At 43.7% G+C, this 16,852-nt stretch overlaps 2 protein-coding genes across 3 annotated transcripts in view; one reads left to right on the top strand and one right to left on the bottom strand.

The window, feature by feature from the left end:
• adgrv1 (adhesion G protein-coupled receptor V1) overlaps nucleotides 1–11,991 on the bottom strand; it is a 115,177-nt gene extending 103,186 nt beyond the window's left edge. For both annotated transcript variants that reach the window (XM_034595227.1, XM_034595228.1), the window contains exon 1: nucleotides 11,562–11,991. The gene's annotated coding sequence lies outside the window, so the exon portion shown is untranslated. The remainder of the gene's footprint in view (nucleotides 1–11,561) is intronic.
• A 1,141-nt stretch (nucleotides 11,992–13,132) lies between these two features.
• On the top strand, nucleotides 13,133–16,850 carry lysmd3 (LysM, putative peptidoglycan-binding, domain containing 3). Its single transcript, XM_034595229.1, has 3 exons — nucleotides 13,133–13,230; nucleotides 14,369–14,645; nucleotides 15,218–16,850. Exons 2-3 carry the CDS (start codon nucleotides 14,379–14,381, stop codon nucleotides 15,932–15,934), a joined length of 984 nt encoding a protein of 327 aa, XP_034451120.1. The 5' UTR covers nucleotides 13,133–13,230; nucleotides 14,369–14,378; the 3' UTR covers nucleotides 15,935–16,850.
• Nucleotides 16,851–16,852: the final 2 nt, after the last annotated feature.

Raw genomic sequence — 16,852 nt, 5'->3', positions numbered from 1 at the left:
GTTTAAGTCTAAGTTTAGGTCAGGTTAGGTTACAGTTAGGTTACTTATAGGTTCTAGGCTAGCTAATACTTTATATTTACATCGGGAGCGGGTCTTCTCTACGTTGAGTTTTTAAAAACTGCAGGCTACCACAGGTTCTCTTTCATGTTTGAAAGGGGAGGGTGGGGTGAGGGGTATTCAGCTGCAACATGCAACTTCACCAACCTTACACACTGAAGCTTTAGGAATTGCTTTCACTTTCTTTAACATTGTGAGATACAACATTTATCGACAATTTTGTGTATTCTAAAGAAATAATACAGGGATCTTGATAAAATATATTTATATAACTGATTTCTATGAGTGTGTGCAATTTGTGTGCAGCTTCATTGAATTGAGGGGGATGTTGGGCCTTGGCGGAGGAATGCGCTCTCTGAGTGCCATTGTAATTACAATTCCGATCTTACAGACAATCAGGTCCGATAATGAGTGACTTAAACTTCTCTCTTTTTAACTAGGACACATGTCTCAATTCTTATTAAATACAGTTATTTCTTTGCCAACAGGGAGCTTCTTGAGGTCAAGTACCAGCCTCAATAATCATAATCAGTGACTTAGCCTGAGCCGTCTCACAGCGAATACTCAGATTAGAAACTTTAAAAGTGGAAAGCAATACTCTTACTTCCTTTTTGGTTGAGGGTGTGTTGGATAACCTTACACACTCAACCTTTAAGGTTAAGTTTAGGTTAAGAATAGGGTTAGACAAGTAGTAACTATGGTTAAGGTTAGAGCAAGTTTCCAAAGAAATCAATGCATGTCAAAGTAATGTCCTATGAAGTCATGGAGACACGGCTGTGTGTGTGTGTGTGTGTGTGTGTGTGTGTGTGTGTGTGTGTGTGTGTGTGTGTGTGTGTGTGTGTGTGTGTGTTTGTGGAGAGATGGCTGGGAAATCCATCAAAAAGGGATTTAGAGCTGGTGGGTAGCGGGGCTGGATGGACGGAGGGTGAGGCTAAGTGGGAAGTGGGTGTGTCGCTGGACAAAGACGGGCCGGGGTTGAATAAATCCTGTTATTTGCCCTGCTCTCTCTCCTGTGGTTAGGAACTTCCTGACCAAGAGCTTGATTGAAAAGCAATAAACCTTTTTACTGGAACTGCTTTACACTTTTAGTCTATTAGTCTACAGTAGTCGAGACTAATGGGTAATAGTGCACCTGAGAGTACCTGCAATTTCAAAGCATCTAGTCCCATGCATGTACAGTATATCCACTCGTCTGCCTAATTCAGTTGAATAATGGTTAAGACTAAAACGTCTGCAATACGGTCTTAACCACAGCTCGCAAACTCATCACAATTTCATCATGTAGAGTTCGACATTTGACATTAAGTCTTATGTCATGTCTGCTTTCAGTTTTCAGAACAAAAGGTCTCAAAGTCAGACTACTTCAGTAAATCTTCAAAACCTCACTTGATTGCCTATCGTCACATGGACCACGATCTTTTCGATGGTTGGCAGCAAACATCCAACTCTTATACCTCCGAACCAAAAAAGAGGGGCGGTCCCTTTTGCATCCACTGACCCAGATGCTGCCCTTTCTTCAAACGGCCTAACACAAAGCAGATGGTGAGAGGATGGCACGGCACAGGTCTGGTTTATGAAAGGCAAAGCAGTTTTTGTGCCGGCATCATGTGTTGTGCCAACCCTGACCCCAGGGGTAACAGGGGAACCAAGGATCTGTCCGTCACCGCAAAAGGCGACATGGAGTGCCTGGCGCAGACCTCTGACATTGATAAGTGGGAGTCAGAGTCCATGTAGAGAGGTGCAAAGAGAGACAGTCACATATGTGTGATGCACACACACACACACACACACACACACACACACACACACACACGCACACGCACGCACGCATTTGCAATGCATTTGCCAGAGCTGCCACATTCAGAATATGCGTCCAAAACGCAAGGTCTCAATGCTCAGCCAGTCACGCTGGGTGACAGGCCAAGACACTGGAGAGATCTGCAATGCACGAAAAACACACTGTCCATCACAAACATCCTCAGCCAAAGGAACAGAAAATGACGACTGGGACCAGGACTCTGGGACCTGGCGCTCACAACGACACCACAACTAAAGAGACTTGTCATTCTGAATATGCAAAATCACTTTATTATTTTTCTTATTCTGAAACTCTGACCTCAGTCAGCTCAATCTTCTTTTATAATGTATTACTTTATTTCAATAATAGCCAATAAATGTTCTTTACCCACTATTGGTGGAGAAATATGTGATGCACATCATAATATTCATTGACAAGAGAAAAACAAAGCAGAGTCAGATTTTCTCTCTAATTAGTCTTAAGGCTAAAATGAAAAGTCATATTTGGCTTGGATCAATCCTGAATCATTCGTCTTCCCAAACAATAACCTACGTAATTCAGTCTGTCCAGTTCATGATAATTCCCACTGACTTCTCCCTTTTTTCCAATATACAGTCACGGAAAATGAATGTTTCTCTTGAACAGTCTGGCTTTGTACATCCAAATTGAGTATGGAACAAGTACAATGACTCATCAGTAACCACTTCCAATCACTATCTCCTTATCATGCTCTGTCACACATCTTATCACTGTGTTCTCTTTCTATGAGTCTGTGACGGATGGCTCATCACCACCCACAGACCGGCCTCACAGCAGGCTTCAAACATGATAGTCACCAAGACAGTGATAATGTCAGTGCTGGTCAGTGGTGGTTTCGACCCTGTCACCTGTCTGTCCTGCCAGTGTTGGGAGCCTGGTTCTCAAAAACTGTTGTGTTGGATCCCTTTCAGACACACACACACACACACACACACACACACACACACACACACACACAAACACGCACACAGACACACACACACGCTGATCTATTGGATATCCCTATCAGAGATGCTGCAGAGGTGTCTGGTGTCTGGTTGCAGGGCTGCTCCCGGGGTCACTGCTCGCTGCTGATGCCTCTAGGGTTTCTCCTGACAGTGGCTCCTATGCCGTAATCTTTAGCATCAATTATTCACTGAATGACTAAGACTTTAGCCAGATGATGGTAGTAAGCGTGACTGGATGCGATTAAGTTGGGTGATTTGGTAGTTGCCATGTTATTATGTTTTCGTCTGTATTTGTTTTGTTTTTTTGTTTTAACTGTTAGCAGGATTACACAAAAACCACTGCACGGATTGCAACGAAACTTGGTGGAAGGATGCAGCATAGGTCAGGAGACAACCAATAAAAATTTGGTACGGATCCGGATCAGGGGGCAGATCCAGGAATTGCTTTCACTTTCTTTAACATTGTGAGATACAACATTTTTCGACAGTTTTGTGGATTCTAAAGAAATAATACAGAGATCTTGCTGAAACAAATCTGTCCTATTTATGTAACTGATTTCGATGATTGTGTGCAATTTGTCGCAGCTTAATTGAATTGAAGGGGATGGTTGGGCCTTGGCGGAGGAAAGCGCTCCCTGAGTGCCATTGCAGTTACAATTTTGGTTTTACAGACAGTCAGGTTTGATAATGAGGGACTTAAACTTCTCTCTTTTTAACTCTGACACATTATTTGAGTATTTGTTATTTCTTTGCCACTGAGAGCTTCTTGAGGTCAAGTACCAGCCTCAATAATCATAATCAGTGACTTAGCCTTACAGCCGTCTCACAGCGAATACTCAGATTAGAAGCTTTAAAAGTGGAAAGTAATACTCTTACTTCCTTTTTGGTTGAGGGTGTGTTGGATAATAGTCTGTAGAGTCTTAATCAAGGGCTTTCCCATGTGGCATCCCTGCCCTGAGGCTTCCCTGGTCCTGAGACGCCCTTGGTGGAGAGGCATGTGGTTATATCTGGCGCGCACACACACACACACACACACACACACACAGAACGTGATCCCCCAGTTGTCTGACACTGGGAGGCACTGCAGTGGGATGCCATTCATCAATCTTACAGCTCTGGTCGGTGATCTGGAGTCAGTCTGGCCACAGAAAGAAACTGCTCTGTCATTAACATCAACTAATATGCCAATGTAGCTGGAATGTTTGTGTGTCTCCTCGGCACAAATTCACACTGAAAACCAACCACGCAAACAGACACTGAGACGGGTACTGACGGAGAAACAGAGAAACAGCAACAAGAAAGAGAGGCAGAGGTGATAATGAGCCTTCAAGTATATCAGTCTAGTTATGTGAGGGGATCACTGCTCAGGTTGTAAACACTGCAAAATGGAAGTGCTCTGTGGTTGGATGGCTGGTTACTTTTGAGAAGTCAGACTAAACATTAATTAGAATGGCACTCAGTAGAGCGCATACCTCCGCAAAGGCCCAACAGTAAACCCAATCATCATGCACCAAATGTTGCACACTCCCTAGATATCAGTTGCCTTAACATGCTTGTTTTTTTTTTAATCAAGATCCATGAATCATTCTCAGAGAAATCTGTGAAAATGTTGAAAAAACGCCCGATCTCACATTGTTAGAGGGGGGAAAAAAACCTTCATCTGAGATTTGCACCCGGATTTTTTGTACAGTATTCTTCCAAAAACTTTTGTGGAAATCTGTTTAGTTGTTTTTGCATAATCTTGCTTATAAACAAACAATCCACCAACAAACAGGCAAATGCACATGGGTGAAAACACAACATCCTTGTCGGAGGTAAGAATGCATTATTGGAGCAGACAGGGGCCGTTTCTAAAAGCCTGTCACAATTAAAAATAACAAAATAAAGCAAATCTAATGAAATAAAATAATGAATAAGGCTAATAACAATACTGTGTTATACAACGACAAATAAATTAGCTTCTCTTTTCATAGAGCGGCTGCTGAATTAGTTCAGTTTATACAGTCTCAGGCTTTGGGTTTGGTCCAAAGCCATGGTGCCTCCTTTGTTCTGTTTATTGGATTGTTTTCTGTTTGAGCTGCACTCCACTCTAAGCGATGCCACCAGCCCAGTGCAAGTGGGGCCTATACCTCAGAAACCACCCACCGTCCATTCTCAGCCCGACGCAGCCGCGGCTGCCATACCCGGTCAACTCACGAGCCCATAATTGCACTTCGCATGTAGTTTCTGCCTCCGGTATTTTTAGATCAGTGAACGTTCTCGCCATACAGAGACGCTAAGGAGAAGAAATTAAGAAACCTAATAAGCGAGTAGAGCTAAAACATACATCATTAAATCTGACAAAAACACTGTGTTACTCACTAGGGCTTATTTTGGAGAGCTCGACCCAAAAAACAGAATTCTGTTTATTTTGAGGGGGGAAAATAGAAAACCTACCATTAGTCCAACAAGAAGGTGGAGAGCGATTTTTGGGGGAAAGAAGGATGGCAGAGTCCTGAACTGCAGCCAAGTTATGCCACATAAGGGGACACTAGAAAACCCTTGAATGAATGCCTCTTGAAAGAGAAAAATGCATGAGGTCAGCCTTCCAGCTATTGTCAGACGATACTTTTCAAACCAGGCATTTCTCCTTCAGGGGCAAGAAGCTGCCAATCAAGTGTGCATTTTACTGTGAAAAAGGAAACAGAGAGAGAGGTATTGTGCACGCGGCCGTGGTCGGCGTCTCTTAAGTTGGGCCAATGGCATCTCCCGTCCCGAACCAAAAACATGAGTTTTTCTTTCTTCTGCTTCGGAAATAGTGGGAAAGAAAATAAGGAAAGTGGTTCCAATTGAGTAGGAACCAGTGCGTGAGCAATTCAGAGCCGTTTTCCAGTTCCGCATTGGCTGACTGATTAGCTTGTATGACACACAGTGATGGAGGCAGACAGAAAAGAACTTTCAGGGGATTAAACAAGGTTGTGCTCTCCACTGCCTCGAAGACCAAAGGGCCAAATTAGAAAGGGTATTACTTCATTGCATGTAACCAGTTGGGCCTGGATGAAATGCTAATTGCATTTCAAAAGCGTTCCCAAAACAGAGAGGCAACACAAAACGGGGGAGTATTTTCATTGGAGACGAAGAGGGACTTTATAATTCACTGACTAGCACACAATTTTAACGGGCAGGCTTTTGTTCCCTCGTGGTGCTTTTTGTGTTTTCTCGTGCATTTTCTAACATCGCCACAGTTCTCTGTTCTTTTGTTTCTCCCACTTTCCCTTGGCTTGCCAGCCTCCTCTTCAACACAATCCAAACCATCCTATTCAGACTCCCTCTCCCTTTTCTCTCGGTTCTACTCTATCACTCCTGAGCAGCGACATGCACGGTGCACGCATCCTCAGTACAGTAGGTGTGGGAGAGCCCTTCATTCAGGCCGTCGGGACAGTGGAAAGCACACGGGGACAGAAGGCAGGACTGAGGCCGAGGCAAATCCCTGAACACGTGCGGCCAACAGATTCTATTTATTGTCGGAAAAAATTACAAAAAATATATTTAAAAAAGTGTAGCTCACTTTTTCCATCATGCTGCTCATCATTTTTATTAATTGCCTTTTTTGCTTTTACTGTACAAAACGTTGTCAACTCGAGAACAACGTCATTTGACGGAACCTGTATTTGTGCATAAATATGCAGCCCCCCCCCCCCCCCCAGGAGGACGACACATAGAATCAAGGCAAACGGGAGTGAATCAAAAAGAGTTGGTCAACATGTTCAATACGGTCAATTATACAAATCAAACAGGGATTTAGAATTAAAGACCACAATAAATCCTGATAAAGTAACTGGCCAAACTCCAACGAGTAGTCTGCTATTTCACAGGCAGCCAACACTTGAAAGCACTGGATGTGGGGCGTGATGTCAAGCCAAATTTATATATCATTAAACATTATCAAATATTATTTTTTTAATCTTTATGCGCAATGTTAAACTTATTGAATTTTTGGGGGAAAAAACTAAAACAATTGAGCCCAGTGAGTAACCAGGGGCTGCCGCTGCTCTACACACACACACACAGAGGTATCTTATCTGAGGTGACTTCTCGATCTCCTGCCGTTCCGCACACAAAGACGCAGGGAGTGTTTCCCATTTACGATCAAGTGATCCTAATCTCCTGAGATGTTTTACTCACAAAGCCATGGTCCATAATGACAGGCGTCCAGAGAAAGTGGATGAATACATCATTATTTTTTACAACAATAAACACACCCAGCCACATCTCAGCCATGCTCGGATCAGCCGCCCGCACCTACTTAAGGGATTCCACTGCCATGACCGACTACTGTACAATGAGGGAAGTGAGCGATAAACAGAGAAAGACAAGAAAGAAAAGAAAGAATAAACGACAGGACAGTATGGTGGGGGCAAGGGGGGGGTGACCTACATCACCAGGTTTATGTTTAAAAAAGACCCTGAGACTTTTTCCTCTCTTCCACTCACTATTTCTCAGTCTCTCTCCCACCCCCACCAACTAAGAACTTTAGACCCCACTGAGAGGCGAAGGGGGTTCTGACAAAGAAGGAAGCGGTATGAAGACGGATAGCCATGATGTCCTTCCATGCAGTGTGACCCCCTCAACCTGTCTAAATTAAGACAGGAAGCAGCGGGTGCCGTGGGATGTGTTCCACGTGGCTCCCTCAAAAACATCCAGACACGGCGGCTAAAACTCCTGCGGATTTATGGCCAGACAGAGGGTCCTGCGTGTGGGGGTCTGTGCATCTAAAGAACAGGATCAGTGAACAGTGTGTTGACTTATCAAATTAGGCAGGTTTTAAAGCAATGGGGATAATAAGCTGTTCCATGTTTGAAAAAAAAAAAAAAAGGAATACATGCTTTAAACAGTCCTTAAAACTTAATTTAATTTGTACAGAGTCTAGCCAAGCTAATGCAAACCAGAGGAAACAGCCGTCCTAAACATTCTTCTACTTTTCTCTATGTTATGATATCCGAGAAAAGGATGTTACTCCGTTACTCTGTGTGCGTCCTGCACTGATTTTCCATTCAGTCTGCGAGTTGAAATGAAACTTAGCTGCTTTAGTTGAACTGGATTTTAATTTAATTTCTACAAATACGAGAAATTAAATTAATGTCCTATTATTTTTGATAGTAGAATATAATTTTATGGACAATAGTTCACAATGGCTGGACTTAAACTGGTACAGCTCAGCTGGAGTGGTGGGATGTTCCAAAGTACATTTGCTTAGTTTCTGTACTCAAGTACAATTTTTATGTACCTGTACTTTACTTGAGTAGATTTAATTTCGGGTACTTTTTACTGTTTTTACCTCACTAGATATATCAGCAAATATCTGTACTTTCTACCCCACAACATTTTTGCAGTTAACCTGTAGCATTGGAGAATAGGCTACACTCTGCAGGTACATTTACCTTTAATACTTTAAATATATTTTAAGAGCAAGTACTAAGTGACCTTTATTCAAGTAGAAGAGTTCATGTGGTACTTCTACTTGAGTACATGTTAGTGTATTCATTTGTACTTTTACTTGAATAAAGTGTAAATAAAGTAATTCTCCAGCACTGCTGGTAGGAGAGTCTCTGCAGGCTGACCTGTCTGATGTCACCGACTCTTCCAACATCACAAGAGGTCAGAGTTCAAGTTTAATACTCCAGTGGAGCTGCTGGGCAGTTGTAGGAGGGCTCCCTGTTACCTCTACAGAGTGTGAGATATAACAACATGTGTGTGTCTGCGTGTGTACATGAGTGTGTGGATGTAAGAATGTGCGATTATGAGAGTTGACAGCGAGGTCGTGGCCGAGGGCTCGCTGCAGCGACCGTACTCGAAGCCTCTCACCGGGAACAATATGCGGTTGGTCAGGCCCACTAAAGAGACCTCAGGATTGTTGGCCACCGCCGACGGCCAACCACTTTCCTGTCCCTCTGCTCCAAGGACAACAACTACTAAAACATGACACCGTCTCCTTTGCGTAAGCATGAACTGTCAAATGATTTCGGAAAACAAACTGGAACTATACTAGAGAACCGGATACGACACTTATTTATGACTTGAATATGAGGATTCACATCATCGTTACCAGGGTTTACAGACACGATCGTCTCAGTAGAGTTAAACAACTGGTTGATGTGCATATAGACTTGCATAGGTGCAGTATTATTTGACACTGGGGAGATGGTGAATGTTATTTAATCAATTATATGAGAGTGGTATTGTTTGTCAAATCTTGTCATTTTCCTACATTTGTATTTTCTCTCTGTATTTGACTCTATAGCACGTGCATGGTCTCTTCAGTGTCTCCTCGTGGAGTTGAGAGCTTTAATCATACTGTCTGCCCACAGTGCCGCCTTCTTTCCCCACATTGGCCAAATATCACATAATAGAGGAATGACACCAAAAAACACTGAATGCTGTTTTCGAATGCAAATCTCTGAATCTTAGAAGATGGATCTAATCTGGTCAGCATGCTCAGCAGAGAGCACGTACATTAAAAACTGCTTAAATCCAAAAGGCACCAAAAAAACTCTGCACCCCATGTGCATATTCAAAACTTTCTGCTTGTCCTGTGCTGCTTTTCCCCCCCAACAATTTTGTAGTGCATTCAAAAAGCATTGTTGAAACCCTCCGCATCTCAGCTGTGCATAGTTAAATGGATCTCTTGCTGCAAAAAACACGTCCTTTATTGAGTTCAGCTGCCAGTGTTGTGCCAAAGAGGCAGGTTTGAGGTGTAAATCTGTCTTGCACCAAATAGTTATGAATCATTCTACTGCATTGTACCTCTAAAGGAAATTGTAATTCGAGAGAGAGGTGGGAATTTAATCACAACATTTCATCCTCTCAAGGTGAGGAAATAAAAACCAGACCATAACTAATAGGAGGTTTGTAATAGGTAAAGATCTGCTGCTGTGCACGTCATGGAAAATGTAAACGCTGAACACTGACTGAAGGGAGGACAGCCATAACATTTTGTGTTACCTTGAGTTTCAGAATAATTATTGCAGATATGTCTGATGTGGAAGATCACAAAAAGGGTAGTGAATATCTGTGTAGCTATCAAACTGTACAAAGATGTATTTCAGTTTTATAAAATATGCTTCCCTCCTCTACAGCTCTCCAGTGCTCTGTGGTGTGGGCACAGCCTGTTGCAGGCCGGTGAAGTGCATGAAGAGCTGTGCCGCCCAAGCTTGATTCCCCTTCTATCCCCACACACGCAGAATGCTCGTCCTGTCCTCCCATGCAGGCGAACATCCATCTCATCCCTTCTGCGCTGTGCAACACTTCAGCACCTTTCATCAATGAGCAGGCTCTGTTTATGGCACTATGTCCCCTTTTGTACTGTGCAGCCATTAGGGGGGTGAGACAGAAAGGGAGAGAAGCAGGCAGTAAAACAGTTTCCGCCCAGTGAATCACATTCAGACCCTCACACAGGGGACTGGGGGGCTGACCCCTGCCAGGCAGTGACATAAACACTGACAAACAAAGGGCCTGCATGGGCTCTGAGCAAGTGAGGGTCCAAATGTACAAAAAAAAAAAACAGACTGGCCGTGACATGTGTGTTGTGTGATGATGGAAACTGGGAGTTAAGGCTTGAAGGAAATAAAATCATTGGCACGTTTCATGGCGAGTTTTGTAGACTGTAATTCTAAATTTGATTGAATAAATACACTTCAGAGACAGTTAACAGTGAGGGCTGGCGCTGAGGGAGAGCAGGTGTGGGTGCTGAATGGATACAGAGGCAGCTCCCTCCCTTGTTCCTCCCCATGTGAGAGAAAAAGGATTTAACTCTGCCGAGGCTCCACAGAGGAGGCAACAAAGGAGATTTGCGAAGGACGCACTGAGATGACATCATGTCAAGGTGGACACATTCAATTATTCAGAGAGACTGAAGGGGGAGAAAAAAAACCCCAACCCCATCAACACAGTGTGAATTAAGGAGCCTTGAGCATGTGCGTAAAATACGCAAAGAAGCCGGCGGCACAATGGGGCCGCGGGCACCACTCGTTTATTTAACAGTATCAGCACATGTGCGCAACTCCAAGTGTGCCAAGATTACTTATGGTCCGAGTAAGCCTATAGATTAGTGAAGGGAGCCCTTTATGTGAGGGGGGTCCTCCGGCTCGCCATGTGTGGCGGGTCTTCCCCCCTCCTCTCCTGAATTGTTGTTGTATTTCAGTGGGAGAGGGAGAGACGGAGAAAACGCACACAAAGCGCAGTAATCACACTGGAGATCCTGGATGTAACCATGGAAGCGTTTGTCTCCCTCCTCAATGGGCTGCCCGGCCATTCATTTGCCGATAGCGCTGAATCAATATTTAGGCTTTTCAATTTTATTATAGCTGCTGCTCCGAGGGGGGGGATTTTTTTTTTTTTTGGCATGGCACAAAAAGAAATTAGCGGTGGCCAAGCACTTTTAATCGTTTTCTTATAGGGTTATACAATACGTCTGCTGGAGCTGTCTGGCATTATTGATGAATTGCATCTCAGCTCATTTGTTTCCTTTATCCTGGGCGCTATTAATCTAGCGCTGCTTCCATTGCAGTCACATTTCATTAAAACCGACTGGACCACTGCAAAATCCACGCAACGCTTCTCTGGCTCACTGTAAAGGAGACATCATCCCCATCAACACAACAAAGTTTTACACGTGATGGTCCGGTCCCAGTGACAACCACGTGTTAGAGAATAAACACACGGAATAAATCAGTGTATCTTACCTGACACCTTGCTTGGCCTCTCTGTCCAATATAAACTGCTATAGGATCTTTATTGTCGCTGGGGTCAACATCGATGAGCGCGTCTTCACCTCCTCCTCCTCCTCCTCTCCAGCAGCAGCCAAACACTGCTTTCTCTTATATTTGGGGGTTTTAAAGAAGGGGAAACCTACTGGAGTCCGTCCTGCATCCGGCAGCGTTGTGTTCCCGGTGGGATGACGCGCTGGAGCCGGGAGCAACAACAGAGACGGAGCGGGTTCCCCGGGTCTCTTCAGGACCTCCTCCTCCTCCTCCTCTCTCTCTCTCTCTCTCTCAGTCTCTTCTCTGCTCGCAGCTCCGGGCTCCTGCAGCCATGTGAGAGCCGCTCATGTACACACAGGACTCCCTGAGCCAGCAGATTATACTTTGCAGCTCCTCCGTGGCTCCAGCTCGTCTCCGGGTCGATGCCTAATGAGACGAGATGTTTTAATCCCATTTGTCTCATGTGGGTGTGCACAGTGTGCTGGCGGACAGCGCCACCCCGTGGGCCGAGCAGGTGCACAGAGGATCTCTGATAGAGCACAGACAATAAACTTTGCAATAAATGTGTTCAGCTCTGTACCTTAGAATCTCACACGGTTTTCTAATAGACACACATGCACGTGGTTTTATTGCAACTGTAGTGCATGTATTATGTTTTTTTTTTTTGCTAAACCATTGTTTAATTGGAACCCGCTTTAAATTCATTATTTACCTACATTTTAAAATAATCTTATGTGCAGAGTAGGCCATCTATCATTTACTCTATATTCTAAAATAAGAAAACAGACTTTCGAGTTTCTCCTGCACAACCCTGTATTTGTTCTACATACTGACAAGCTAATATTTGTATTAATGATTATTTTTAGCTTAAGCTTGCTCATGCAGATGTGAACAAGCTAAGACAGAATATAGAAAAGTAACCACCCATGAACTCGCTAAAAAGCAAGGATTTTACCAGCCATCAGTTGCAGATCTAGGATTTTTCTAACTCAGGGACCTTAGAGGGGCCACAATTTAGACAGAGGTGCCAAGTGTAAAACCCATACACAGTTCCTGATTCAGTAGGTGCTTATTTAAGTCATTCTTTATTTACATTTAGCTCTATAGCTTTGAGCAAAGACAAATCAGTGAATATATTTTTGAAATATTTGTTCCTTCTTAAAGCACAATGTGTAATTCAAAAAACTCCTAGAAATCTTGACAAATTGTCATATTTATTGTTAGATATAGCCCCATTAAGAAATAACACAGTAAAGTAATAAAACAAATAAAAACTGTATAAATAAATGTAAATCAAACAAATTCCAAAATCTTTCAGAAAGTGAAAGGTTTAAAAAGTAGATTTAACGGTGTTTTTTAGTCTGTATATTCAACACCCTATATTCGCTATCGTATCGCAAAAAAAACCCATATGGCCTTTACCAGCTATTAACTGGAGCTATAGCGCCACCTTGTGTCGGACAGTGAGGGGTTCGCAGCAGGGTCACTGGTGGTAACGTCATCACGTCGGTATTGTGTTGACGTGGCGTGAGCAGCTCCAGCTCCAGCAGCAGTTAGCAGCAGTTAGCAGGCAGGTAAGACACCAAGGTGAGGCTGAAGCAGGATGGATTTTACTCAGCACAACTGATTGATCGGCGCTCCCTTCTTCCAGGTAACGACTGTTGCTAAGGACTTTTTAACATTAATATATGATCTATTCGCACTGACTGAACTGTGCAAACCCCAGCAGCCACAACAGTTGGACGCTAGCTCCTGCTTAGCTGGCTCGGACGCAGCCCTCAGTTTGCTAAGTGAGGCGAGTTGTGAAGAGTTTATTACACTTTTATTAGCTCAAGACCAAACTCTCTTTAATAGCCTTTGATTTGTTAGCTTAGTGAAACGCGTTTTGAAAGCCGGTCGACGACAACTGGACTGGTGTGTGCTGAGGGCAGAGACACTGGGGTGTAGCAGGAGTTTGTTTTGTTAAGCTAATTGCTCCTTTTTAAAAACAGAGCTAACGTTGGGGTTTAGCCACTCCTGCGTTAAGTCTACACGGGCTCAGTCAGTTAATGCGTGCTTGATACAGAAGAGTGTCTGTGCTTGTGGCTAACACCCTGGATGGCTACGTGCTAACGTAGCTATCTTACGTCTGCTCAGGAATCTGGCGTTCGGGTCAAACTCGTCACCCGGAGTGAAACGTGCTCAGCTCCCAGCGACTGCACTGAAGAATAGACATGTCACGTTGTCTGATCAGACGATAGCGAATGGTTTCCCTGTGTCACTAATGGGCATCGTAAACAGAGGACCTTGACATCTCTGTGGACTGATTGCGCTCCCGGGGATGACACGTATAATTACTGTAAGTAAACGTAGCTGCTGGCCTCACGCGTCGATTACAGATTACAGAGAATGACATGTATGTCTGCTGGTGCATGGTGGCAGCCTCCACGCAGTCTCTTTACATCATTATCGTGTCCGATTCCTGATGTAGATGTCTACTGCGATCTGTCCCGTGCACCTGTTTAAAACTGGTGAACACAACCGCTTATCTTGAGTCACAGGTACAGCAAAAGATTAGACAAAACCCCTGTCAAGTTGCAGTAAATCAGGTTTGCTGGTGCACACCACAGTTTAGATTTCAACTCCTGTGTTGTTAGACTTTTGCTTTAATAACCATGTGTTCTGTCTCCCTGTAGTAGACCACAAAAAGCTTTTCGGTCAGTTTTTCTGGGTAGAGTGTACCTTGCTGTTATCAATACAGAACATACAGTACAAGGTTCTCAGGTTTATCTCTGCTCCTCCCATTACAGTGAAACAAAAATGTCCAGTAGAAGTCAGCACTATGGGTTCCAGTCGGCCACCATGGTGCAGCCTGCCAACGGCGGTCATGCCTATCTCTTTGGAAACAACGGCTCTGAGAATGACCTGTCAGAGGAGGACGGCGAGATCTACGAGCTGCGGCCTCGCGGCAGAGAGAGGCTACGGAGGAGCACCTCCAGAGAGAGGATGGACGACATTATCTACCTGAGCAGAGACATCCAGGAGGGGGACACCCTGAACAGTATTGCCCTGCACTATCATTGCTCGGTACGTCTGGATCTTAGATCAGTGTGTTTGCATTTCTGTGCTCAGATCTTCATTTCATTTCCATACTGAATTAGACCATTATTTTCCTGTTGATGCGCTATATGAAAAGTAATAATAAACACAAGTAAACTCAGACATGAACCCCGGAAAATGTCAGGCTAGTTGGGTTCGGGCATTCCTCTGGACACATTCACAACAACGGGAAAATGTCTGAAACATTCAGACGAGCGAGGAGGCTTGAGTAGAGCATACAGGTGCCAGGATGTAACCTATAAATTCCACTGCAGAAATCCTGTGTTTTAATTTACAAAATTATCAACACTGCCCCTATCGCCAAAAGCTCTCGTATCTTTTTTTTCCTTTGCATGTCAAAAACATGACCACTCACTAGACGTGAATTGTCCTGCTTTATTTGCACACAGACATGTTGAGTTATTTCCCTAAGACCGTAGATGGTTGACATCAACAACTGGTTGGGTCAGAATGCAAAATATTCATTCGCATAAGTTTTAAATAACTTTGAGTGTGTAAACAACTAAACTAAATGCATCCTTCTTCTTTGTGTTCTCTAGGTGGCTGACATTAAGCGTGCCAATAATCTCTTGACAGACCAGGACTTCTTTGCGCTGCGTTCAGTTAAGATTCCTGTGAGGCGCTTCAGCGTCCTCACAGAGACTCACAGCACCGGCCCTGTAAAATCTGCCTCGCCCTCAGGAGACGGGCGCCTGCCTCAGATCTCACCCGTTACCTCCCTCCCTCCCGAGTGCTCCACAGACTCTTCTTCTTCTACCGACAGCGTGGAAGGATTCCTCCTGGAGAAGGACAAGGACATTGAGCGGCTGGTGAAATCCACAGGCCCGTCTCGGAGCAACTTGAATGAGGTGGTCTCCTCCTTAACGCTGCAACAGCAGCAGCCACTGCTAACAGACGGAGAGTATAAACCAGCACAGAGAAAGGACCCTTATTATGGAGCAGACTGGGGCATGAGATGGTGGATGGCGGTGGCCATCATGCTGGTTGTTGGTATTGTCACACCTGTGTTTTATCTGCTGTACTATGAGGTTCTTGTGAAAGCTGATGTCAGCCATCATGGCGTCCCTGAACAAGCCAATGGCAACATGACACTTGAAAATCTCCATGGCAATAATTTGGTCCCTCCTGTTGGAGAAGACAACAATGCAGGAGCTGGGCCTGGACATCTTGCTGGAAATATGGTTAAAGGAGATCCCTCAGAACTGGATGTGGACAAACCAGGAGACGGTGGACAAGGAGGCCATGAGAAAACATAGCAAGGGATTATAATTTTATGAACAAGTTTGTTGCTAGCTAAGAGACCTAATAAACTGGTTCGATTTTCACATCTTTAAAAGTTTTTATTGACTTACTACATCAATGCAATCTGACTGACTAAGACAGTCTTTTATATGGTTGAGAGACCAGAAATAAGGGTAAAGGCCACAATATTTCCCTGTGTTGGTCCACACTTTGATGCTTTTGAACCAACAACATCTATGGGCTGAAAACAGATCCAGCTGTCTCTGCCAGATGTGTCGCTTTTGACAGACAAATGTTACAAAAGGTTGAACTTTTTGGAACTGATGTTGAGTCTCAGAGTTTGTGTCATCAGCAAAGCCAGGAGAACCCGTGATGTTTTTGTCATCTGGGCTGCTGCATTTTCAGGAAACTCCACACAAAGACAGAAAAGCCAACAGTTTCCCACAGTGATGAATCAGTGACCAAACCTTATGATGATCAATTCTGTGGATTTTATCTAACTCCAAATCCACAAAATTACTCAGATTGGTCCAACTGTATTTGTTTCCATGTACAACATTTACCAACACCATTGGTTGGAAAAGTATGAATGTTGTCTTTATGTTCAATACAGAATTAATTTATTTCCCTATCAGTATTGGGAGTGACCAGGAGAGAACTGTGTTTTGTTGAAACATTTTTTTCATTAAAAACTGTTAAGAGCAAGGTGAGGAAAATGGGAAAATGCACAGTATTCCCACAATGACTCATACTTGTAATTATGTGAAATTTCAGACTTTGTTATATAGCCCTTTTTATTTCATCACCGTGTTCATATTTTATGACAAAGCAGTTTGTGTTGTTGACAGTATGTGCCTTTCAGCCTGTGGTAGAGTGCTACAGGCTGGATAATAAATAAATCTATTTTGAATAAATTATTGCCAGTGTGCACA

Source organism: Hippoglossus hippoglossus, chromosome 9 (genome assembly GCF_009819705.1).
Source record: "Hippoglossus hippoglossus isolate fHipHip1 chromosome 9, fHipHip1.pri, whole genome shotgun sequence".
NCBI classification, from domain to species: Eukaryota; Metazoa; Chordata; class Actinopteri; order Pleuronectiformes; family Pleuronectidae; genus Hippoglossus; species Hippoglossus hippoglossus.
Note: the sequence above shows the minus strand (reverse complement) of the source record. Positions and strands in the feature narration are given on the sequence as shown.

What these genes read in the sequence shown, in the direction of transcription:
- lysmd3 (XM_034595229.1), top strand. Translation starts at nt 14,379, where the DNA reads ATGTCCAGTAGAAGTCAGCACTATGGGTTCCAGTCGGCCACCATGGTG. An exon ending in CCCTGCACTATCATTGCTCG is followed by an intron (nt 14,646 to 15,217) that starts GTACGTCTGGAT and finishes TGTGTTCTCTAG; the next exon opens with GTGGCTGACATTAAGCGTGC.